At 42.2% G+C, this 27,241-nt stretch overlaps 1 protein-coding gene across 8 annotated transcripts in view; it reads left to right on the plus strand.

The window, feature by feature from the left end:
• The window catches only part of LDB2 (LIM domain binding 2), a 402,293-nt gene that overhangs the window by 327,108 nt on the left and 47,944 nt on the right, over window positions 1-27,241 (plus strand). For all 8 annotated transcript variants that reach the window (XM_062213476.1, XM_062213479.1, XM_062213477.1 and 5 more), the window contains exons 4-5: window positions 2,835-2,957; window positions 5,512-5,595. In XM_062213476.1, coding sequence (XP_062069460.1) covers window positions 2,835-2,957; window positions 5,512-5,595 — 207 coding nt within the window. The remainder of the gene's footprint in view (window positions 1-2,834; window positions 2,958-5,511; window positions 5,596-27,241) is intronic.

Consider the following 27,241-nt stretch of genomic DNA (forward strand, 5'->3'; position numbering starts at 1 on the left):
CTTGAAAAGACATTAATTCCCCTTTATACTATGCCCATTTTTTTATCATTCTTGAGCAAGAAATATAATTTTTTCTTATTTTCTATATATTACATATACAACAAATCACAAAGTCTTCCATTTACTTTAACTTCCATCATAAGGGTAGGCAATGGAGGAGCTGCCTAGGGCCTGGGAAGAAGTTGAGGATGTAACTACTTGAGAATGACCAGTAGTAACCAAAATTTCCCTCCCTCCTTTCATTTAATTTTTCTTAAAGAAAACACCTGACATGGTCAACTCAGATTCAGTTCTAAGGATACCCATCTTGGTACATGATGTGCCTTGGATATTCCTTGGTTTTTTGTCATAGAAAGGAGGAGCCCAAGTCTTGTTTGTAATTCTCTATTTTGTAGGTGCATGATAGTTTGACTGTAGGAAAGGTTCCCAACTTGTTTGTTCTGTTAAAATGAAACAAAACCACAACTCTGCTTGACCTTACAGATGCACCAGTTGAGCAGTCCACAAGAAGGACTACATACCTGCCGTTTCATTATGAAATTTTGTTCCAGTAGAAGTCAACCAGAACCTCCACTTCCCTGGGTTTGGGTTGCATAAAGACAAAATAGATTAGGTCATTTAAAAACTGCATTTAACTGGGTTAACATTTGCTTAAATACACAATAATCCACTCCCTTTAAAAAAAAAAAAAGAGTATAGCATCCAAATATCCCTATCCTGTATTGGGAGGACCTTTTACTGTGTCCCTGCATTTAGTGAAAGCTGTCATTGCAGGTAATTTCTGTCAAACCTGCATCACAGAGAGAATTGTGGGGCTTACTCTCCATGCAACTCTTTGAAAATCTTGTTAGATTGATCCCAATGCTAATAATGTTCTAGGGGATTGATCTGGGGACACTGGTGTCTTCCCCACTTCTGTGCACTCAACTCTCCTGGCCAAGATGCCAGAAACAAGACTCTGGAAGTGACTCAACTAAGGGTTTTTGAGACACTGTGCCTAAATGCCTGAAATTGCCCACAGATCCTGCTAATTGGATCTGAGCTGGAGGTCTTACCCAGATCATCAATAATTATCTTCTAGTGTTTCCAAGACCTTTGATGAAATGAAGATGGCAAACATCAAAGGCCTCTTTTTTGAGTAGTGCCCCATCAGCACTTGTTAGCAATTCCCTTGCACTGGTTTTTGGCTTGTTTCAAGAAAATATTCCCTTCAGGTTGAATGCATGAAAACCACTCAAGGGGAAGAACCCAGAGGACACAGTTGGAGCTCAATAAATGGTGTTTTGTATTAGATTTTTGAAAAGGAAAGTGACTACTAATACTTCATGAAAAGTTGATACTTTATGAGGGGTAGTCTTAGAAATACTCATACCTTCTAATCAATTCATATTTTTAAATTGTCTTTTTAAAAGTTTCCAAGGTTTTGTTCATTTGTTTTTAGCCTAGGAGATCTTTCTCCAAAATAGCTTTTTCAGAGCCCAACATATTAACATAGGTAAAATCAGTTGCTCTGATATAATTCAGAAAATGAATGAGGACTTCCAAGTCAAAGTAGAGCCCTGAGATGACCTCTGACACGCGTGGGTCTAGGGCCCCATTTTCCTTGTGTTTCTTTTATCTGTAGTGCTATCATTTACTGTCATTCGACTTGTGCCAGGCACAGCGCTGGGCAGTCTGCATATATAATTCATGTACTATATCTTCTCAGCAACCCTATTGAAGGATAGTATGATCCCCATTTTATAAAGGGAACCTATTTCATTTTTTCCAAAGTTTGAGAAGAGTTAAAAAAGCATCCGGGATTCAAAACCAGTACTGTCTGATGCCAAAGCTTCTATTCACTGTTTTGTACTGTTTCCCTTGGCAAATGCAGGCTGATTAACAGGTTGTTAGTATTTAAAATGGACCATACACTACCAGCATTTCCTCTTGCATGGTAGAAATGGGCTCTGGGAGGTGTGATTACCTAATACTTTCTTCCATTTCAAAGTCATTAGTGAAGAGAAAGGTAAATAAAACCAGAACTATGCTGAAATATGATAAGAATATTGAGAGAAAATAAAAAGGCTATGTTGTCACTGATTACTACTTCAAGGAAGAGAGCCTCCAAAAGTCTGTTTCATTAATGATATTTGTTTTTCTTAGAATGATAAAACATTCCATCTCAAGACTGGCTAGCCTTGTGTGCAAGCAGAATGTGTCATTGGTGATGTGAAAAGATCCAGGAATGCCCTCTCTAAACATGCCTCTAATCTCCACATGTCATAACATATCCACTGCCTCGGGCTGTGCATTGCCCTCCAGAATTTCTTTATGGAAATGAAAGCTTCCTCTAGTTGTGTTTGCTATAGTAACTCACACTTAACATGCATGATTTTGCTAGACACTGTCTTCCAACATAGGAGAACCAAGATTAGAGTGAGAACTCAAGCTCCCGTGGTAGAAAGAGGATGAATGTGGAGAAGTAGGAAGGGAGAAGCTACCATTTGGGGAAAGGAGACTACCTGCAGTGTACCAGGGGTGCTGGACCCAATTCCCTATCCCAGTGCGTTCTGTCACATCTTGTAGAAGTAGACTTGCAGAGCTTCGGTAGTAGCTGCTCATTACTAACGCCTCTCAGCTGGGAATTAGCTGTACTGTCTTGTTTTCACTGAGCCTAGGGCTGGCCCTTGTGCCCGTGCGCCATGGGTAAACCACTTGTGTCACATCTTTGACAAGTGCCAGTGCCACTCTAGGGCAGTAAGCGAGACCAAGCTGAGTTGCTAATGTGTGAGCTACGAAACGAGGCCCACGTGAAATACCTAACGAACGAGTGTGTTGTTTCTCTCTTCTAGGTGTGTACAGAAGGCAGACTGATCTTGGAATTCACCTTTGATGACCTCATGAGAATAAAAACATGGCACTTCACCATTAGACAGTACAGAGAGTTAGTCCCGCGAAGCATTCTAGCCATGCACGTAAGTAACAATTTCTATTTTACTTTCTTTTCTTACTCTCCCGTTCCATGTTACTCAAGGAGAAAAACCCAGCTCACTGGCTGGCTGGCTGTCAGTAACAGAACTCCAGTGGCTCTCACACTTTAGGTGATTAACTCTGAATATTGAGTTTTACTCTCAGCCATTTTAATCCATGGATCCTTTATCTTCTCCATTGTTCCCCAGCTTGGTGCATGGTGAGACTGTTTTTGATCCTTTGTTATTTTAAACTCCAAACTGAGGCTCAATAAACAGTTTGTACTTTTCTTAAATTCGGTTCAGTCATTATCAAATACAGCTCTGCCTGGGCTAATAAACCTGTTATGTAAAGATGGGGAATGAAATAAAACAAGAAGGAAGAAAAACAGTTTCCAGTTTTGATTAGAACCACCTGCGGAGAGGTGGGGCCCCAGGACTTTGAGCTCTGCACTAACAGGAGCTGCGCCCTCCTCACCACGTGCTGGCTTTGATGTGGAGTATTTGCAGTTCTCTGGGTTTCATTTGGTTATAAATCACATCAAGTTTATTGAGCAGCAGCTAGGTACAAGAGTGGTTTTGATGCCAACCTAGAGATGTATTTTAAAGCTCAGTAAGAACTAGTCAGGTGCAGTGCTTACATCAAAAGCCAATGACTTAAAAAAGTCCCTCCCCTTTAACAAAACACACACTGACTTCTGTGTGAAAGACCTTTGGAGAAAACCAAACTTCGTGATCCTGAGGATTAATGACCTTGAACAATTAAAAGACAATAAAATACCAGTAGCTCTATTGGTTGTGGTATGCCAGGGCTCGTGCTACATATTTTATGTGCATTCTGATATTGCATCCTCAAGTCACTCAATGAGGTGAGTCGTTATTGCTCTCTGGGAAGTGACGAAACTGAGGCTCAGAGAAATTCAATAAATTGCCCAGTGTTTTTCAGCCCCAAAGTGGTAAAAATCAAGATTTTGACCCAGCTTGTTCCGACTCCAAAGCCTAGGCAGTGGTCTCCCAGCAATTCAATTCCAGGCTATCTCTCTGGAACTGTGTCCTCCACTCTGTCCTTCCAGCTGAATAATCCAGGCTCTGCTCCTTCCATTTGTCTGTGCTTTCTGCCTGGCACCCCTCTCTCCTGCTGCACTATTTCTGCGGATCCATGCTCCAAGTGCTTCTCAATTTCAAAAGCTGCTGCCCATCCTTTACTCTCTTCTTCTTGAAGAAGGCTGGAGTATCCTCTCTCTTATTCTCAAAATAGACTGAGAGGCAGCAGAGGTGAGTGTTTGGAAGCCTGAGCCCTAAATTAAAACCAAAGGATGTGACTCTCAGCGCTTTGAGTCCCTCACCTATAACCTGGGTACAACAGTAAACTGTGTTGAGGACTAGTAAACACTTAGAACCAGGCCGGGCACATAGTAGGTCTTCTGATAACTGCCCAGCAGCAGCAACAACAACATCCTCCCCTCAGGTATGATCTTCTGAAGTGGGCCAGGCCTGCCGGATGCCTCTCTGTAGAGCCAGCTCCCCTGGCACAGGAGAGGGGTTCCAAACCTGCAGCCTCCATGTCAACAGACATCCCCTTTCAAGAAACTGACATGAGACTAATGCACTCGTGTACATAACACTACTGCTACTAACAATGCACTAATGTACATAATAACTTGCTATTTATGGACACAAATCCAGTTCGTAGTATCACCGTGAGAAAGAGCACACACAAAAACAGAAGCATGAAAGTCTCATCAGTGGCAGCTAGAGGGCCCCGTGGATGCCATCGGGGAGACACAGGGCTGTTTGCTGACATCCCTCTGTGTTTTCTGCCAATTTGCATAAATGCATGCAGAAGGAAGGAAAGAAAAAAAGAGGAAGAAAGCACAAAGACCAGAAAACTCATTTTACATGGATCCAGGAAGAATTTTGGGGTGGGATTTTCTGGGCCAAACAGAACATCTGAGGTGGCCCCAGGTATTTTATATTCCTCTTTTAAAATGTGGTGACATTTTGGAAAATTGATACTTGTAGTCCTGCAGGAGGAAACTTATTGAGGACATTGATGTCTGGCTTCTGCTTCATGGGGAGGAGAATTTTTTTCTCTTTCAATGCTGTCCTCAACATCACCCTGTGAAAACAATACCACTAACCCAGCAGGAAGAAGAGTCCCACCATCATCGCTCGCACATGTCTCTGCTAATTCCAGAAGCATGGCCTGCTCTGGTGAGGGCCCTGGACCTGGAATCACCCTAGCAGAACTCATTCACTCTCAGCCTGAAGATGCAGGGCCAGCACGTCTCAAAGAGGAAGCTATGCCATGTCTTCCAAGGACTGGATGCACATCTGAGGCAGTTTGGTTTTACCATTTAGCACAATTGATCCAAAAATATCCTTGAGCATTATATACAAGCGTCTTCACATACTAATGAAATTATCTCCATGAACCGGACCCTCCAGGAAAAATCAACAACATCAAGCTTGCATTTCATAGTAGCTGTAGTGCAGTATATGGTTCTCTTGGAGCCATCTTGCGGGAATAAAATAATGTGATTCCTTCTTTTCTGTTTAGGCACAAGATCCTCAGGTCCTGGATCAGCTGTCCAAAAATATCACCAGGATGGGGCTAACAAACTTCACCCTCAACTACCTCAGGGTAAGGCCAATTGAATAACAGCATTGTCTGATGAGTTGGAAAAGTACCGCCGAGGTTTATATGCACCAAGGAGTTAAATTGAGGCAACACTCATATTGTACACTATGTACACACATGCTCTGTAACACAGTGTGTGTGTGTGTGTGTGTGTGTGATCATCAGACACCGAGGTTTAATTAGCAAAGTGTCAAGCCTGGGATTTGTCAGGGTTGAGCTTCCTCTGTCGATTTGTGTGACTCTAGAGTTAATGTCTCACAGGCCAGCAATGTCCCTGTCTAATATACGTTGCTGCTACTTCTCTTGTGGTTGCCTCAGGATTCTAGTGTGCTTTTGCTGAGTTCACTGCCTCTGCACATCCACGCAGGAGTCCATCCACCCTGGCAGAGTCTGTGTGCCATCCTGAGCGAGGCCGCTGCCATAGAGTGTCCTGCAGAGATTCAGGCCAGTGCTGTAGTGCTGACATTTCTAAGACTTTTATAGACCCTCTGTGTAACATTTAACAGACTTCTCTGGTCTGGATATAAATTCAGTTTCTATTCTTGAAAATTAAGGATTTAGGCAAAATTTCCTTTCTGTAGACTCTCATGGCTTCCCTATCTGGCCTAAAAGGGTAAATGTATCACACCTGTGTTTAGGGTAGGCGTGCGGTGGTCCAGTCAAGGTGGAGGCTGTGGTTTTGTTCATAAAACTCCAGAATGCGTGGGAAGTCCCTGACCACATTCCTGAGCTCCTTTGTTCTATGGCAGGTTGCTTCTCCAGCCCCTCTTCCCCCTTAAAGTTTATGCCATCGCTTCTCTATTCCTGAGCACAGCCCGAGTTTGTGAGTTTTGTTGTGTGGTCAGTATCCTCTGTGTACAACCATTTTGCATTTGTTGAAATACCAAGATGCTTTGCTTGTCCTACTGTGCCATTCCGAATGATTCACACAGATTCTTCTAACATCGCTGGGTGCTGAAGAGGCAGAAACAAAAGTCATGCCACCTGCATCGAGAAACACCCCTAGGAGGTCAGACCCACAAAGAGAGGAGACTGTGAACAGCATCATAAGTTTTATGATGGAATTTTCAAGAAGGAATTATGGGATCTCCAGAGACACTGCAGAGGCACCAGTCAGAGAAGACTTGTGGGGAAAGTGATACATAAGTTGAGAGCAATAGAATGAGTAAAGGTGACTACCGAGAGCAGGCAGGAAGGCTGTTTCCATGAGAGAGAGGAGAACAGATTAAGGAAGGGGGTTCTAACCAGAGTGATGATCCCGAGACATGAAGTAAGAAGCAACGAGAGGTGAAAGAGTTGGGAAGTTGAACTTTTTTTAAAAGATGTATGTATGTATGTGTGTATGTGTGTATGTATTTGAAAGGCTTTGTTCAGGGTATTAGGAGAAAATTCCCTTTATCTGAAGCCTGGAGACCTAGAGCCAAATCCAGGCCCAGCAAGAGCTGCAATCAATTGCACTCCCCACCAGTTCACCAAAAGACCTGTATGTGGGGAACCCCGACACACTCAACGGCCCACTCATCCCTGCTCACGGGGAAACCAAAGTCAGCCCAGGAGCACGCATTATCAGAGTACAAGCATTATCAGAGTACGTCGTTGTCGGGGCTGTGTCCTCACAAACCTCCAGGCTCTGCTACCCGGAGTGGCTCTCCTGAGGGGCAGCTGGCAGAACGGGATAGGGTAGCAAGGCCTGAGGAGTGAGGGCCTACCCGTAAGAATCCATAAGGCGAATCTGTATTGCTGGAGCCAGGAGAGGCTGCGTTGAAAATCTTCTCAGGCACACTCTGCCTCCTGCAGTGACCCTACAGGTGGACCCTGCCTAGGAATCTGACTCTTGAGAGTCTATCCCAGACATGGCCACTGACCCTCTAGCAAGATCTTGGGCCAATTTTTAATTACAGCTTTTAGCTGCATTTAACAGCGATTAGTAAATGCCGGATTTCCTTCCTGTCCTCTCTATCCCACTTCTCTTATTGTCCCTGGTAGATGGTTGACTTGCACCCTGTGGTGGGGGCCCACCAGGTCCCCATGTCCTGCAACCCTTTGATTTCAGCTCAGGAATACTCAGGAGATGAGGCCTGGGTGCAGGAGGGCAACACCTCCTCCTGACAGTGGACCAAGGAAACCCTAGTTGGTTTGGGCAACAGAGAGTTGTGTTTCCAGGCTGCCACTCAAGGGTAGTGCTTGCTACAAGCCAGGTCCTGTGCCAAGTATCTCCTGACTGAACTAGTCTCACTAAAGCCCTCTGTACTGCTGTCATCCTGAGAAGGTGAGGCACAGAGAGGTTAAATAGGCAGAGCCCCAGCTTTACACACCAAGAGGCAGAACTGGGATTTGAACCCAGGCAGAGTATTGCTTGAAAACCCATGTGTGTCACTGTAGAACTGGACTGCGTTTCTATTGAGGATGTAAGAGTGGTGCTACTGTTAGGAACTGGGTTGTGCTTTTTCGCCTTTACTTAGGGTATCAGCATCTATCGCTAGTCTTCCTTCACTTTGCAGGAACTAATACCAGCTCTTTGTAGGGTTTAGTGCGAGGATTAAGTCACACAATCCATGTAGATGACCTAGCACAGGGTCTAAAGACAGAAGGTGCCTTGCTAGTCTTTGTTGTAATTTGTTGTTTGTAATTAGTAGTACCTATTATATGCCCATAATTATTCTATGTGCTGGAGCCACTTATGGCAAAGTGGTGGCCAAGTTTCTTCTCTCACTCTGGGCCAGCATTACACTATTTAATGTTTGAGCAACCTGGTACAACCACAGCTATTTGTCTTTCTTGATTTTATTCCTTCTTTTCATGTGTTCATTCAATTATTCACCAACTGATTGGTTCAAGACACTTCTGTTGAACCCATTCATTTACCTGGATGTGTGCAGGTGCTGGGTTTTATTGTGGAGGAGCTGTGGCCTCCCTCCTAATATGGTGTGCACAGGGTGTTGCATGAGGCAGGGAGGATGGTCAGCTGCAATACCAGTGACTTGTGTTGAAATAGGGGACATTCTCGGGCTGGCACTGTGGCACAGCAGGTTAAAGCCCTGACCTGAAGTGCCAGCATCCCATATGGGTGCTGGTTCTGGTCCTGGCTGCTCCTCTTCCAATCCAGCTCTCTGCTGTGGCCTGAGAAAGCAGTAGAAGATGGCCCAAATCCTTGGGCCCCTGCACCCATGTGGGAGACCCAGAAGAGGCTGCTGGTTCCTGGCTTCAGATCAGCCCAGTTCCAGCTGTTGTGGCCATCTGGGGAGTGAACCAGCGGATGGAAGACCTCTCTATCTCTCTGTCTCTACCTCTTTCTGTAACTCTGACTTTCAAATAAATAAAAATAAATCTTTTTTTAAAAAAAGAAATAGGTGGCATTCAAGACCTGAGATAGCCCAGGAAATGATTCCTGGGTCTTGGGATGGAAGCCACACTTCCCAGCAACACTTCAGAGCAGCATGGGCCACTTGGCAGGTCATGGCTGAGCAGAATGTCAAACTCATTATTCAAAACAGATGCACACAGATTTTGACCTGTCCATGGGGAGACCCATCCTGGCTAGTGATCACGACAAATGACCAAGCTTATTTCTTCAGTCTCAAACTGAGATTTAAGATTTCTCTCATAGTCTTCAAGAGCTCTTCAAAATGTTAATGACACATGCATTAAGAAAAAAGTATGCATGGATTTCACATTTTTTGTATCAAAATAGCCTGATCTTTCAATTCCATGAACTTTTTGAAGTACCTCATATCATCTAATTTTTTTTCAATTTTAATTATTTATTTGAAAGGCAGAGTAACATAGAAATGGAGACAGAGAGGGAGATTTTCCATTCACTGGTTCATTCCCCAAATGGTCAGAGTGACCAGGGCTGGGCCAAGCCAAAACCAGTTCTTCTACAAGGGTGCAGGAGCCCAAATACTTGGGCAATCTGCCAGGGCTTTCCCAGGTGCATAAGCAGGATGCTGGATCAGAAATGGAACAGTCAGGACTTGAACCAGCACCCATATGGGATGCCAGCCTCACAGATGGCAGCTTAACCAGCTATGCCACAATGCCAGCCCCTCAGCTAATATTTTTTAGGTAGCTGAGCAGTCACCAAATGCATTCAGTGATAAAATTACTATAAAATCTGAAGCTTTCCTAGGGATTCAAGGAAGCTGACCTCTGCCTCCAGTCTCAGGAGGTCACCTGAAGTTTTGTTCCAATACAGCAAAGGCAGAGCTTCAATAAGCATTCCTGGTATCAGAAGATGAGGCCAGATGGATGTGTTGACAAATTGTACTCCTTTAGAAGGAGTAGAATTTATTTTAAAAAAAATCAGTATGTCTTGCTTTGGAAAGGAGGGATAGAGATATCCACAATTTCAGTATGCAGGATCTTAAATGTAACAGAATTAAGCAGTACGAAAAGTAAGCAATTAACAATCACCTAGCTTCCTCAAAACAAATTCATTCATTGTTGTGAAATTCCAACTCATTCTCACGTAGACCTGCAGGCAGGGAATATGCAGAGCTGACTGAAGGTATGTGTTGTCATTGGGAGAAGGAACAGGTAAAGCATAGTCTCTTCAGAGATGGTGGCTGCAGGAGATGGAGCTGAACTCAGACACACCAGAAGCACTTGTCAGGGGAGAGGCACTGGTGACCTCATGCTTTTAAAGCAACAAGCTTTTGATTTGCATTGTCAGATAGCCTCCCAGTGCGATAGGGTTGAAGATGTGTTGAGGTTGCAAAGCCAGGAGGCATCACTCCCTGTTCAGGTACAGTCTTACATCCTCTGGAGGCTGTCACAGTGGCCACTGGGAGGCTGCAGGCTGATTCAGTCTCCTTGTGATGGTTATCCAGGCAGGGGCTGGGACTTAGACTTGAGCTAGACAGTGAGGAAGTCATTACTTCATAACTATTGGACATCCCCAGACACTGGCTGGTGCGTCTTCACAGGTATGTCCTCCATCTACTGGGAAAAAGTGTTCATTATGGGGATAAGGGCACCACTCAAATATGGGCACAGCCTCCTGGCCCTAGGACAGGGTGAGCATGCCAGGAATTCAGGGGTGTGTCCTTTGCCATTTTGGCTGGAATGCAGAGCTCCTGCCACCTACCTGGCATTTCATGAAGCAATCCAGTCCAGGGATCACAGGAAGGCAGACCCTCTTTGCCCATTTGTTTATCTTTCATTTCACAAGTATCTCTTGGGCACCTTCATTTTAAGATTTTTAGTGTCAAGTCTCAGCTCTCAAGTTCACTACCTATTATGTCAATTAAAATCAAGTATGCACTGAGGGAGAAATTGGTCCCAGGTATTGAGACGAACACAAAAGCTGTCACTTACAGAGCACTTTCTCTTTGCCAGGCACTGCTACCCTGCACTTTGTAGAGAGTCTCTCTCTTTTTTTAACATCAGCATCCTTGTGAAGTAAGGACTATTCTTGTCCCTTCTGAGGGTGAGAAAGCTAAAGTATAGAGAAGTCATTTCCCCAGACCATGGAGTTGGTAAGTGACAGAGTGGGATGTGAACCCATGGTCTGACTCCAGGAGTAAAGGAGGGAGAAGTTATTGAAAGATGGATGCGGAAGTCACAAGTCTTCATAAAGAAGATGGCTCTTGAGCTGAATTTTTTTGAGGGGGCAAAAGATGGGCAGGTGGGCACCAGGCACACAAAGCAGAGGGCAGTCTATGTAGAAAATGTGCTGTGGGTAGTGACAGAAAAGAACGGAGGAAGTTGGTGGACTTGGGATACTCTAGGAATTTTCAAATTTGTTTTAGGCATTATCAAACTAAATAACAAATAAGAGTTCTCGAAAAGATACAACGTACTCAGGAGTAGCATTGCAACAGGAATACACTAACATTGTAAACTATGTTAATGTTCAAAGAAGTTGTGATAAGAAGTTTCTAAGGGAAAAATGAGGAGGATTGCATAAAGTGTTTTGGATCAATTAACCTTGACTACATGATCAAAAAGAAGGGTGGCATCAGTAAAGGCTGGACAGATGTCCTTGCAGAAGCATTGCCTGGGAGAATTTGTGATGGCTTTTTTCAAGGTTATGCTGCTGGCACAGTCTTTTGTGATAGTTCTTGTTATCAAGTATACATGCATAAGATTGCCTTCTTCACAATCTCCTGGGTTTACTCATTATTTTGGTTAGGGCTTGACACAAGCAAGCCCATTTTTATTTTGATGATTTTCAGTACCAACACAGGGTTGTTGTTTGAACCCAATTTATACAGCTTATCTGAGTGATATAATTCTAGAAAAGGATTTCTAGTAATAACATGGTCAGGTGAAGCAGCCTCCTGCTATGGAATGAGCTTGAAGGTTGGACAGAGAAGACTGTGTCAGAGAATATTCATCTACTAGCTATGTGACTGTAGACAAGTTACTTGGTCTCTCAGAGCCACAATTTTATCATCTTTGAAATGTGCTGTAACAACCCCTACTGGGTTCTGGTAAGATGAATTCATGTGGGTCTCTGGTCTTCTCTCAGGTAGAGTTGTTGGTTTTATCCTCTGCATGTAGAGTATGCAAGAAAATCTCTTGTGGATCAACAAAGTTGTGAGTCTGATCCTTCTTGCTTGGTTCTTATCTTTCCTTTCATTGATGTGAAAGCCCCTTCTAACTCAGAGTTTGAAATTGCAATCATTCTCACTTCTTTGAAGCCATTACATATGAATGTCCACTGTATGCAATGACTACATTCTCTGTAAATAGTTTAAAAGAATAATATATCAAATTTAAAAATGTTACAAGTCACATCTGTATTATGTCCAATATCATAAAGAGAATGCATATGGGCAATGCAGAAGGCATGTCCTTAGGCATTTGAAGGAAACACCTGCAAACTTCTGGATGGCATTGAGTAGAATGTGTCATTCTCATTTCCCTTAACTGTCTCTGCCATAACAATAGAAGGGACACTCCCTTCTTGCACAGAATGCTGCAGGCACAGCACTGGCTCACCCAGTTGTCTACCATAGGATTTGAGGATGCTTGTTTTGTTTTAAAGTTTCTTTTTTTTAACTTTTATTTAGCTAATATAAATTTTCAAAGTATAGTTTATGGATTACAATGGCTTCCCCCCCCCATAATTTCCCTCCCACTCACACTCCTCCCATCTCCCACTCCCTCTTCCATTCCATTCACATCAAGATTCATTTTCAATTATCTTCATATACAGAGGATCGATTTAGTATATATTAAGTAAAGATTTCATCAGTCTGCACCCACACAGAAACACAAAGTGCAAAATACTGTTTCAGTACAAGTTATACCATTAGTTCACATTGGAAAACACATTAAGGACAGATCCCACATGGGATGTAAGTACACAGTGACTCCTGTTGTTGACTTAACAATTGACACTCTTGTTTATGGCGTCAGTAATCTCCCTAGGCTCTAGTCATGAGTTTCCAAGGCTATGGAAGCCTTTAGGATTTGCCGACTTTGATCTTATTCCGATAGGGTCATAGTCAAAGTGGAAGTTCTCTCCTCCCTTCAAAGAAAAAGTACCTCCTTCTTTGATGGCCCATGCTTTCCACTGACATCTCACTCGCAGAGATCTTTCATTTAGGTTTTGGTTTTTTGTTTTGTTTTGTTTTGTTTTTGCCTGAGTGTCTTGGCTTTCCATGCCTAAAATTCTCTCATGGGCTCTTCAGCCATATCCGAATGCCTTAAGGGCTGATTCTGATGCCAGAGTGCTGTTTGGGACATCTGCCATTCTATGAGTCTGCTGTGTATCCCGCTTCCCATGTTGGATCGTTCTCTCCTTTTTTGATTCTATCAGTTAGTATTAGCAGACATTAGTCTTGTTTGTGTGATCCCTTTGACTCTTAGATCTATCAGTGTGATCAATTGTGAACTGAAATTGATCACTTGGACTAGTGAGATGGCATTGGTACATGCCACTTTGATGGGATTGTATTGGAATCCCCTGGCACATTTCTAACTCCACCATTTGGGGCAAGTCCGATTGAGCATGTCCCAAACTGAGCACCAAAGGGGAAACTTGTTGAAGTGAAATGGACACTATGAGAAACAGTGACTTGATCAGCCCTTGTCCTGACTGTTGATGTACAATTTAATACTTTATCCCTTTTAGTATTTTTTTTGTTCTAGTACTATTGGTTGAACTCCGTAATTAACACACAATTATTCTTAGGTGTTTAAATTTTACTGAAAAGTAATCCCTGTTAAATATAAGAGTGGGAATAAGAGAGGGAGGAGTTGTTTTAAAGTTTCATGCCAGTGATCTAACCAGGAGATATTTTGATGGCATCTACTATGCGTTAGTCAAAACTGGCTATGGCACATTCCTTTCTCCCATCAAATCTAAGATACTGTTAAAAGCAGATCTGCTTCTAGTCTACACTGTGCAACCTCAGGTGGTGACCTCAGCCCACCCTCATCCCATGCCCCTTCTCAGTCTTGCATTCCATCCTATACCACACAAGCACCTGTAGTTGGTCCAAATGGGTCATGCTTTCTTTTTTCTGTGCCTTTGACTCACTGCCCAGCAGTGTTGCTACCTTTCTCGCCCCATCCAAGCTAGATCCTGGTCGTACTTCACAACTCATTCACCCATCCCTTCCTGTGAGAATTTCCCTCTGATTCTCAGCTGGTTTAGATTCTCATCCCCAGAGATCTTGAAGTTCTATGCACAGGGTCTTATATATAGCTCTCATCAAGTTTCCTGTAAGAATCATCACTCCACTCATTTGTCTCCAACTCCAGGCTCTGAGCAACATCAAGACATATAAGCGCCCAGTAAATGTCTTTTGAATGGATGGTTGGTGAATGGTCAATTTGGTAAATGAAGAAGTCGAGATTTGGATGTCACCACTTTCCAAAATAAATCCTACCCAGATCAAACTCAGATGAGTTCACTTATTCTACAGCAGCTAGAAAAAAAGAATTTGGAGTTCATTTTTAAAGTGACCACCTTAGAACTTCAGCATGAAATTTAAGGACTAGAGTAGTTGCATGTATCGAGAAAATAAAATATCACATGGTGCCTCCAAGGTCGCCCATGTGTGTAAAATTCCAACATAAATACTCAGAATTTCCATGTCAAATTTTTATCCTAATACCATTTCTTCTACTTGCTCTGAATCAGTATTTAATTTTTACCCTAAATGTCATTATGCCCTTTTCATTATTTTGAAAGTGCATTCTTTTAGGTCTTGAGAACAAATTTTTTAATGGGTGATTATTTTTGCCTATTTTCTTTGGCTAGATTTTCTTGATGCTAAGACTCATATTTTTGTTTAAGCATCATGTTTAACACAGCTTTAAAATAGCTTATTATTCTGTTTCTCAGTTGAAAGATGTTTTCTTTGTATTTTCTTTTATTCTTTATCCATACACCTGCATAATTTCTGCATAAATGCAATCAGGTTACATACAATTTCTTAATTTTATTTGGTAAGCCTTTTTATGTTTCTGCATAGTCAACATATTAACCATTTACAATAATAGCTGCAAATACTCAAGGGTACTGTTGTGACAGTGTTTATTTAATCATTTCTAATTTTGAGCATGGAAGTCCCGCTCAAGTTGCTGCTGAACTGTTTCTTTAAACATCTTTGCCATGTCCTGCCCTTAGAACAATGTTTCCTGCAAGTAGAAGGCTGTAATTCAGCACCCAGGTGGGAAGAAAAGTAAATGTGCTTTGGAATCAGAGACATGTTGGCTCAAATCCCGTCTCTTCCCTTATTACCTGAAGGGCCTTGAGTGAGTTGTTTAAGGTCCCTGCACCTTACTTTCCTCATCTGAACACTGAGAAAAATCATGTGATTTACAAGATTAACGTGAAGATTATATTAACTGAATTTATAAAGGTGTGGCACACAGAAGGAGCATAATAATTACGAATCCTCTCCTGTGCTATCCCAGGGCAGCAGATTGGGATTCAACTTATGCTGCTGCCTTTTATTTTTTTTTAATGATATTGATCAAGTGCCTTAATTTCTCTGATCCTTGGTTTTCACATGAGTGAAAGATTGTGTCCATTGTGGACCCATGGTCACTGCTTCATAGGCGAGGGTTAAATGATAATCTGTTTTTAAACTCAAAATTGCTACTCCTGGTGAGTCTCCTCCCATTTGTCTTCTTCCATACCTTGGTAATAGCCTTAAATCTTATCCTGAAATTCTGAAACCATATGAAAACTTAAAAAGAGTGAGAGAAGAATGATTGATTAATGATGTTTGGCAGGGCAGGGAGCAGCAGGGAGCTTGAGACAGGAGCTATGGGTCTGATCCCCCACCCCCCCATACAGTGTTTCAAATGAGTAATCATTATCATCTAGTGTTTGAGGTATTTGCCATTGTTGTTAAGTAAGTCTAACTCTCCAAATAAGCAGTATCAACAGCTGAGTGTGAAGACATTTAGGTTTCACAGTAATTTTTTTTTGATATTTTATCTTTAATTTCCCAAGAGAACGACAAGTTCTGTTGTTGTTATTGTTATGCTTCAAAGAACATTGGTCCCTGCATGTCACCTCCAAGGATAGCAGTAGAAGTAGAGTCCAGTGTGGAAGACCAGGGCAATTAGCTTTGTAAAATTACCCCCAGCAGAAGGGCACGAAGTGGCCTCCGGGGGAGTCAGTGTAGCTGGAGTCAGCATTTGGAATCCTGCCGAGGTTCTTTGTTTTTGTAAGGCTTTGACTCCCAGCCAGAGTGTTTTCCTTGGTCTTGTGACAGGAGAAGGGATTACAGTCCAATCCCATTTCCCACCTAAATGCCAAGCCATGCCTGAGAATGGAACAGGAATCATCACTTCTCTGAGACTGAGACGAACCACAGTTATTGACAATCAGAATGGGCTGGGCTCAGGCAGGCCATTCACCATTCATGCATTCAACACACAGCAGCAACACCCTTGTTAAGCCCCGAAGTTCTGGGGAGGCAAATCCATACCAGCAAATTCCCTGTGCCTCATGCAGTGCCCAGCTTTTATAGACCCACAAAGACATAAAGTATGCAATTCAAAGTGTGCTCCATAGGTCATGGCAGGCTTGCAAACTATGAGTATCACCAATCCGTCATACGTCCAGAAAATGAGAGAAGAACTTCCAAGCTACTATGGCAATTTGACATTGTCAGGATATCCAAGTGCATGAACAGTAGACTCCCCATTGATCAGGTAACAGAGTTCGTGGATGCTCACACTGGCATGGTGGGCAGCTGCTAGTCAGGGCTGGAGAAGATTGTACCCAGGACAGTTTGGTAAGGGCTGCTATAGAGCATTGCAGCATGAATGAGATTCATAGATCAGCTCCCAAGACTGTTGGAACAATAGTAATCCTAATATCCTTAGTTTTGGGGCTGGGGTTGAAGCACAGCTGGTTAAGCTGCTGCCTGCAATGCCAGCATCCGATATTGAAGCAGAGGTTTGAGTCCCAGCTGCTCCACTTCCAGTCCAACTCCTTGCTGATGTGCCTGGGAAAGCTTCAGAGGATGGCCCAAGTGCTTGGGGCACTGACCTTTGTGTGGGAGACCTGGGTGGAGTTCTTGGCTCCTGGCTTCAGACTGGCCCTGCCTGGGCCATTGTGGCCATTTGGGAAGTAAACAATGGGAGATCTCTTTCTCTGTTTCTCCCCCTCACTCTACCTTCCAAGTATATGTTCTTAATAAAGTGATGAGATGGGTATCAGTATCCCCATTTCACAGATCCCGCCCACACCTGAGGTCTCATAGCTGGCCTGGGTAGCAGTGTTCTCCTGCACTTGAGTGTGGTTTGTTCTCTAAGTCCTCTATGTGGGGGCAGAAATGGGACCCTTGATATGGGTCCATGGAAGAGTCAGACTTGCTTCTGACTTTTTCCCCCTCGTTCCCCACCACTCATCCTTCCCCCTCCTTCCCCCCTTTCCTCTTCCGAGAAAGGATCCAACTGAAAGGAAGCAGAGAAAGCCCTTTGGAACCCTGGGATTGCTCCCTACTCAAAATGATTAAAACTTGGAACACCCGAAGGGCACTTTTAATTGCATTTGGAGATAGAAAAGCAGTACATATGACTGCACAATAAGGGAATTAAAGCAGTTAATTCTTAAAGATGTGAAGTAACCATAACACAGGGACATCTCAGGATCAAGAAAACAGTGATTTCTGAAGTCAGGCCAAAGGGAACAGCTACAGAATAAAGTCAGCTACCAACAAATAAAGCAGTATTCTAGCAGAGGAATCCTAACTGAAAACAATATCAGAGCACGGGTGCTTCCGAAATTCTTGGCCTCAGAAGTACAAAGCACACCTGGATTAAAGAAAGTAATTTCCCGGTCTTGGATGCTAGAGAAAGAGTAAGAAATGGTTGTGTAACAGGACAGTGGAAATGAGGGAGAAGGCAAGATGGGCAATGGGCAGTCAGGCTGGGTAAGACTTCAAAGTTAAATGCAAGCTCAGAGTTCTACCCAGAAATAGCTTCCCCAGTTGTCTTGAGTGGATAAAAAACCATAGCAGGAATATGGCAGCGGGGGGCATGGGAGCTACTGCTACTGGAATGGATTTGAATGTCACAGCATAGGCAGGGAGGTTGACTGAAATGTGAGCAGGGCTAGCACATTGCACTGCTCAATGCAAAATTCAAAAAAGTACAGAATCCTTTAAAATGTACACCTTCCATACCTACCCTTCAACCACAGAATTGCCCTCCCTACTGGCAGCCAGCATTGCCAATTTCTTAAGTTTTCCTCCAGGGATATTCTGTATATATACAAGCAGGTCTGCTTTATATACACACTCACAAATGGAAACACATGCACATCCTACAGTGCTAAGTGTTGAGCAATGGCGTTTTCATAAATCCTCAATGAGGGATACAACTCCAGAGCTATGCAATAATTTGTTTCACTCATGCTTTACTGGTGGACATTTAGGTTATTGCTAATCATTTTCTACTAACCACAATGAGCAAATATCTCTTCATATTTAATTTTTCAAAGAATAGCTAAAAACTAAATCTGTAGGAAAGTTCCCAATATAATTTCCAGGTGAAAAGATAGCTACATGGTAATTTTGGTAGCTATTGGCAAGTGGTTCAATGTGGAGATTGTGCAAGTTTACAGTTCTACCTGCAGCATATGAAACTGCCTGTTTTCCACACTGTTCAATCACTAGATTGAATCATATTTTTTTTCATTATTTCAATATAATAGGTGAAATAATAGAAATAATAGCTCATTTACACTTTAATATGCATCTCTCCTCTTACTGGGGATATTTTTCTTCCCATATATTTAAGAGCCCTTTGTGTTTTCTTTCTAGCAAATTACTTGTTCATATACTTTACCCATTTTTCTATTGAGCTGATTTTTTTTTCTAATAGAAAGACTACATTTTGAAGAAGCAAGTTTGTTGTGCTATAACTGAAATGACATGTTTGTGAAGCTTTTCAAACTTTATTCAAGCTTGTTTTGTCCATGAGTTTGTCTTGGCTTGTGTGTGTGTGTGTTTAGTGAAGTAGTATTTCCTCATTGTCTTCTGCTTTCAGCTAACACTACTAATAATATATTATTCTGCTTTCTAACACTCTTTTTAAAAATCTTAATAGTTTTATGTTTAAGTAGTTGGTCCACCTGGAAGTTGAGAGTTGTAAAATGTGAGAGGAGCAAAGTGACCATGTAATAAAGATGCTGGACTGAGATGTCGATATCCTCTATCAGAATGCCTGAGTTCAATGCCTACATCCAGCTCCTGATTCAGCTTCTTGCTAATGCAGATCTCAGAAATTTTCAGTGATGACTCAATTAGTTGGATCCCTGAAACCCATGTAAGAGACTTGGATTGAGTTTCTAGTTCCCAGCTTCAGCCTTGGCCCAGCCAAGGGTGTTGCAGTCATTTGAAAAATGAACCAGCAGACTGGAAGATGACAGCATGTCTCTCTCTCTCCCCCTCTCCCTCTCTTTCTTCCTCCCTCTTTTTCTCTCTCCCTCTCTTTCTTCCTCCCTCCTTCTCTCTCTCCCTCACTCCCTCTCTCTCTCCCTCTCACCTTTCTTCTCATCTCTCTCCCTCCGCCCCCCACAATCCCAGCCAAGCCTTTACTTACATCTCTACTTACTCAGTTGTTTAAGCACCATTTATTGATGAATACAATTTGTCTTCACTGATATGAAATACTGCTGTTAGCATACTCTAAATTACTGAAAGTATTGGAGTCCATTTCTGAGTTTCATTTCTGGAATCCATTTCCTGTTATGTTTATTTGGCTTTTATATTCCTATTCCTAATCCAGTACTACACTGTAAGAATTTTTGTTGCTTTGAGTATACGCTAGCATCTAGTAGAATTGGCATAGTCTTCTTATTCCTTAAGAGTTTTAACTCCTTACTATTTTTTCCACTAAACTAGAATCTTCTTAATATTTATATATTTTTAGCTGACCATGTTCGGTATTCCAGCTGAATTATTACATCATTTGCAAATAACAATTTTACCAAGGCTCACTCTTTTATTCATGTTTATTTATTTACTATTTTCATATAATTGAGAGGCAGAGAGAGAGAGAGAGAGTGAGCGAGCAAGCAAGCGAGAGAGAGATAGATCAACCTTTCATCCACTGGCTCATTCTCCAAATGCCTGCAACAGCCAAGGCTGGGCCAGCTAAAGCCATAAGCCAGGAGCTTCATCTAGGTCTTCCATGCAGGTGGTAGGAGCCCAAGTGCTTAAGCTTTGCTCTGTTGTCTCCCAGGATGCAGAATAGCTGGAACTTGAACCTGCACTCCAAGTGAGATACACTCATCCCAGGTGGCGGTTTAACCTGCTGTGCCACAATGCCCACCCCTTCGAAAGCTCTTCTTATTTTTATATCTTACTTCTTTCTTTTGTCTAATTATATTGGCCAGTACCACAGAAAATGTTAAATAATAGTGAGGATAATTATCATCCTTATCTTGTGTCAGACTTAATGGGATTGCTTCCAGATTTTTTCATTAAGAAGGATGATAGCTTATGATTTCAGATAGACACATTTCTCATGTTAAGGTATTATCAATTCTTATTAAAGAACTATTTAAAGTAAAAAATGGGAGCTGGTGCTGTGGCATAGTGAGTAAAGCCACTGCCTGCATACCATATGGGTGCTGATTCAAGACCGGGCTGCTCCACTTCCGATCCAGCTCTCTGCTATGGCCTGGGAAAGCAGTAGAAGATGGCCCAAGTCCTTGGGCTCCTGCACCTGCATGGGAGACCCAGAAGAACCTCCTGGCTCCTGGCTTCAGATCAACCCAGCTCCTACAATAGTGGCCATTTGGGGAGTGAACCAGCAGATGGAAGATTTTTCTCTCTCTCTGCCTTTGCCTCTGCCTCTCTGTAACTCTTCCTTTCAAATAAATAAATAAATCTTTGAAAAAATAAAATAAAAAAGGATGCTGAATTTTATGAAATATATTTCTGATGTCCATGATATTATTTTTCTGTTTCTATTATTATAATTAAGTATATTAATAAGACTAACTGATGCTTATTTGTTGCAATTGATTAATCCTTGCCTATCCTAGACTTAGATATTATTACTTTTTCACTTCAATGTTAGGAAAACTCATATTCACAGAGATTAAGTAACCTGAACAATATCAACAAAAAGTAAGTGGTAGAGGTGAGATTTGAACCCAAGCTGATTTCCTTGTGTCTATCACTTTGCAAAATTTTCTTCATCAGTATTCAAAGAAAAAACTGCGCATAAATTCTTTTTTTAAATCATGTCCTTTTAGTGTTGAATCCTATTGGTATCCTAGCCTCATGAACATTTTGGAAACATTCCCAAATGGTTTGTAGAATTCCTCTATTATGCTATGGGTCTAATCCTCCTATGAAACCTTCTGAATCTAGGGCCCTTTTGTGGAGAGGGACTTCCAGGCTATATATGTGTGTGTGTGTGTGTGTGTATATATATATGTGTGTGTGTGTGTGTATGTGTATATATATGTGTGTGTGTATGTATATATATGTGTGTGTGTGTATGTATATATATATGTGTGTGTATATGTATATTTATTTATATATATATATGTGTGTGTGTGTATATATATATGTGTGTGTGTATATGTATATATATATGTGTGTGTGTGTATATATATGTGTGTGTGTGTGTGTATATATATATATATATATATGAGCATACTGCCTTCAAAATAACATATAGGGCGGTTATACACACTGAATGCACAAAACTTATAGCATTAAAAAAGATGATCCTAAAGCATTAGGAAGACTTGATGTGAAGGCCACTTTAAGACTTTAGGATTAAATTGGTAATTAAGTTGCATAACAACAACTTCTCTGCCTTCCGGCTAGGTCAGGTAAAGTTGCATAATGAGTGTGAGTGATGCAGGTATCAACTCTGTCCCCATACGGGATGCTGATGCTGCGGGTGGCAGCTTTACCCATTACACCACCGTGTCGAACCCAACCCTGGTGTTTGACTTGTGGAGCAGGCTTTCCTCACTGATAGAGACAGGAAGCGGGCATGGAGTGGTTGAGTTAGGGGGAACACTGAATTGGGTTTTTGTTGTTTTTTTCATATTTTGGATTTGAGGGCATTTGAAAGGACCAAAGTTGTCCAACAGGCAGTTAGATATAAACTGTGAGTCTTTTGAATATTTGATAATTAAGTCCTTGTGGATCATTATGAAGGAGAAAGTATAGAAAGAAAGGGACTGCCTTTGGACAGTCCCCGTAGTTGAGCACTTGTTTGATTTCTCACCGATTGAGAATTGTTAATGTCATAGCTTCTGTGGGTGAGGATCAATGAATCTAGAGAACATTGGAGGGGCATTTCTGGAGACCACCCCTGACATGAGGCTGCAGAGACTCCATGGGTCTCTCTGCTTGAGAAAATGGTCAGTTTTCAGGGTCAAGACTAGGTGACGTGACTGCCTTCTAATATTTCTGCTATGCTGTTTTTAGAATCTCAGAGTAGGGGTCTTTCCATGTTTTCAGTAGCACTGTGGTATGTAATGTGGCCCATATGTAGGTTCCTAATAGGAAAGAAAAAGTCCTAAGACCCAGAGGCACATGCAGGAATCAGTGCCCAGGATCCAGTGGGAGTTTGTATGCTTATAAAAATTGTGCAAATTCTTTATGGAAAGGAAATGTTGCCTTGCCACAGTTTTAATATGACTCTCTAGAATAATCTCTGAAAAAGATATTATTAACACATAGGGCTACTATTTGAAAATCTCTTTAATGTAGATAAACTTAGATTTTCTTACCACAGAGTTCTCCAGAAAACTCTGGAATCTGCCTTCCCAAAACTTTGATCCTTGGTCATGTTCTTATGTTATCTCTTCTTTATTAAAATGTTTGATAGACTCACTTTAATATGTATGACTAAATTACTAAAGAGACTGACTTCTTTAAATATAAGTAGTTATAAGTGTGTTTTCTATTACCATATTTACATTTAGTCAATTCAATTTTTAAGTACAAATGTTCACTTACATTTTCTATTATTAGAGGTCTTTCACCCCTCTGAAAACCATTATTTCCTTATTAATTTCCCAGTGGCCTTAGGCAATTTCTAGCTGTGGCAAAGACTATGTGAATAAACAGTCCTTATTGTTCATGGTTTTATGATGGAGAAAAATACTTCTGATATGCTTAAAATGCTGGCTATTAGATGAAGTCCAAGGAATAGTCATTAGCTTTGGCAATACACAAAACAATCTCTATTGGATGCTCACTGTATCCCAAAGCTTGGGGATTTGAAAAATGAAGATGTCTTTCTTGCTTTTACAAAGCTTAGTGATAGTGATCAAAATAATGTAACACTTACTCTGTACCTGGCATTCATTCATTCTTGTAACTAATGTTTAAAGGCTGCCCACTAGATACTAGGCTTGGTTCTAGGTGCTAGAAATACAAGGATAAGAAAGAACAATTGCATTTCTATCTATTATGCTTATGGTTGAATGCAGAAGCATATATTAAATAATCTCACACAAATGTGATATAATTTCAAATTAAGGAGAATGATATTAATTTGTGAATGAACATTAAAATGAAAACTTACCACCAGTCCACAAAAGATATCAAAAGGTGACCATTGGACTGAGTCACAAGGATGAGTTGGTTTAGTTTAGAGCAGGAAAAGAGTGCCCCAGACTTAGGGATCAGTGCTGACAAAGACTCCATGGCAGGAAGGGGAAGACCAAGACAGGAGAGGGGGAAGGTGGAGTGGTTGGTGGCAGAGGATGCAGAGCTTGGAGCCCATGTTCAGATTTGTTGGGTGGTGGTAGAACAGGCCGGCATCTGACTCTTTGCTTGTGCATCAAGAGGGCTTCCATGAAAAAGATACTCGCTGAGCTCAGAGGGGAGAATGCCCTATTAGTGGATCAGAGAAAATGCCTAGGCAGAGGCTTTCTGAAAATGAATAGGAGTTTGGCGGTGAAGAAAGGTCAGAAAAGGGCATTCCAGGCAAAGGGAACAGAATGTGCAAAGGCCTGAAAACATAAAAAGAACATGGTATATTCAGAAGACAGGAAATACTCGGGCATGGTTAGGGGATATGGAGTGTGTGCATGTGTTCAAGTGCCTATGTACACACATGTGCAAGGATATGAAGGTGGAAATATGTAAAATATGCATTTAGAAATTCAGATTGGGCCCTTCGCAAGGCAGCAAGCACCATCAGTCATGCTAAGGAATCTCCCATCATTCCAGATCATTGAATAGGTGGGAGATCTCTTATAAACTCACATCTTTGCTCCCTTAAATTTACTGAATATCAAAATCACATGTAAGAGCTTTTTTTAAAGATTTATTTGAGAGCCTTTATAAATATTTATTTATTTAAGAGTCTTTTAAAAGACTCATTTATATGAAAGGCAGAGCTACAAAGAGAGAAGGTAAGACCTAGAGAGACAGAGCTCTTCCTTACACTGGTTCACTTCCCACCTGGCCGCAATAGCTGAGACTGCAGCAGGCTGAAACCAGGAGCCAGGAACTCTAACCAGGTCTGCCACGGGTAACAGGAACTCGAGTACTTGACCCAAATTCTGCTGCCTTCCCAGATGCATCAGCAGGAAGCTGGGTGGGAAGCCGAGCAGCTGGAACTCGAAACAGCTCTTGGGTACTGGATGCCAACATCGCAAGCAGCTGCTTACTTGCTGCACCACCACACCAGCCTCTGGGAATTTTCTTTAAAAATGTATGTATTTGAGAGGTCTAGGGAGAGAGGAAAACTTCCATCTGCTAGTACATTCCTCAAATTTTGCCCACTAAGGCAAAGCCAGGCCAAAGCCAGGAGCCAGGAACTCCATCTGGGTCTCCCATGTGAGGCAGGGATCCAACAGCCTAAGCCATCACCATTGAATTAGCTATTGAATTAGCTGTTGAATTAGCAAGAAAGATTAACAGAAGGCTTCAGTCAGGAGTGGAGCTGAGGGTTGAACCCAGTCACCCCAGAGTGGGATACAGTGTCTTAACCAGTAAGCCAAATGTGGGGGAGACTTTAAAAACTCCTCATACTCAGACTATGCCCCACATTCATTGATCAGAATCCGTAGGTAAACTCAGGCATCAGTATATTTTTTTCATGGTGCTTCACCATGTTAGCTTTTGTAAAAAAAAAAAAAAAAAATAGACTGTATTTTAGGACAGTTCTAGGTTCACAGCAAACTTGAACAGAAGATACAGACATTTTCCATGAACCCTCTGCCCCCACAGGTGCACAGCCTCCCCACCATCACCATCCCACAACCAAGCTTTACATTGATTATAAGCAATGAACCTACATTGACACCTCCTTATTGCCCAAATTGCATGGTTTCCATTGGGTTTATTCTTGGTGAATGATATGTGTCCATTATCACAGCATGCTACAGAGCAGTTCACTGCCCTAAAAATCCTCTGTGCTCCTATTCATCCCTCCCTCGTCATTTAACCCGTGGCAGCCCCTGATCCTTTTGTTGTCCCCATAGTTTGTCTTTTCCAGGATGTCACCGAGTTGGAATTATACGGCCTTTTCAGACTGGCTTCTTTCACTTAGTTATATATGTTTATGGTTCCTCCCTGTCTTTTCATGACTTGATAGCTCATTTCCTGGTAGTGCTGTCCGGGACACACCATTGCATTTGAAAGCTTCCCAGGTGCTGTCAATGTGTAGCCAAGCTTGCGGAATGGAGCTTTAAAAGACTCCCTAGGTTGGTGGTGGTGATTAGAGAGCAGGAAGGAGGTCAGGAAGCTTCTACAGTGAACTAAGAGTCGTGAAGATGTCAGCACCCAGAGGGCATGGAAAGGAGGGGATGGATTTCCAGATGCGTTGAAGTCACTGGATTACAATAATAGCAGATGCCTGCCTGGATTTAAGAGGGAGGGGGAGAGAGATGAGGAGGACTGCCTCGCAGTTTCTAATGGTGGTATTGTAATCCACACAGACTGTGGCTAAGTGTTTGAGGGTAGAGGTGGGAATCTCTTCTAGGCCACCTCACCAGCTACTTGAGTGACTTCAAATGAACACTTAATGTCTCAGATCTTAGTGCTTAGGTATAAAATAGGGATAAAAGGAGTGGGCATTTGGTGTAGCATGTAAGGTGCCACTTGGGACATGGCATGCCGTATCAGAGTGTCTGGGTTCAACCTGGTTTGGCTCCAGCTGTTATATGCCTTTAGGGAGTGAACCAACGTATGCAGATGTATGCTCACGTTTCTCTCCCTCTCTCCCTCCCTCTTTCTATTTCTCCCTCCCTCTGGCTCCCTCTCTCCTTCTCTCCCCCTTTCAGATCACATGAAAATAAATAAATAAAATCTAAAAATAATAAAATAATGATAACAGTGGTATCTACCTTGTCATGAGACATAAATGAGCTAATAATGCATATAGAAGGCTTGAAGCAAGACCTGATGCATTGGGGGAGCCTTCATAAATGCCTGTTCTTCACTGAGAACAGCTGAGGCAGGGGCAGAGCAGGACATTCTCCATGAAGGAACTTATAGCTAAGGCAAATTATGGCAACAGCTTTCTCACCACTCAGGCTCCAGAGAACCAGCTTCCTACAGCCCACAGTCCGTGCAGTCTTGGTCAAGGTACAAAAACAAAGGCACCTTCTGTGTCTCTGTTTCCGCACCCGTAAAATGGAAATAATAAAAAACTTTGTTTTCAGTCTGCTGGGAATATTAGATCTAGCACAGAAAGGTGTCTCTTTGCCTGCCTGTATCTAAGAAGGGCTGTCTCCTGCTTTGACATGGTTCTCCAGGATGCGTGGAAAGCTGGCGTCATGTCTGGCCATACCAACTAAGTGACAGTGATTGACATTATGCAGGCAGACCAGACGTGGGCCAATGAAGGCGCTTGCCCTGGGGTGGAGTCAATGCCCTTCATCTCCTGGCTCTGAGCTACCCAACCCATCTTCTGTCTCAGGCTTTGTTAACTTGGACATATCAACCTAGTGAACATGCCATGCCTATAGAGACCCTGTCCTTGTAACTGTCCCTTGTTTCTCTTTTCACTTCAACTTGTTTGTTCTTGGTCACCCAAGTCAGGAAGCATCAAAAGCAACTATTTGAAGAAATAAGTGTGGGGCTGTTGAGCAGAGCTCACTGGCTTAGGATGGACTGCAGGTTTGCTTAAGTCTCTGCACGGCTTTGGGATTAAAGCAGTCAGTTGCTGAGAACTCTGTGCTGTCATCCCAGGGGTGGGGAAATTGTGAGATCTAGGTGAGTAGAGATGCTGC

Source organism: Lepus europaeus, chromosome 16, assembly GCF_033115175.1.
Source record: "Lepus europaeus isolate LE1 chromosome 16, mLepTim1.pri, whole genome shotgun sequence".
NCBI classification, from domain to species: Eukaryota; Metazoa; Chordata; class Mammalia; order Lagomorpha; family Leporidae; genus Lepus; species Lepus europaeus.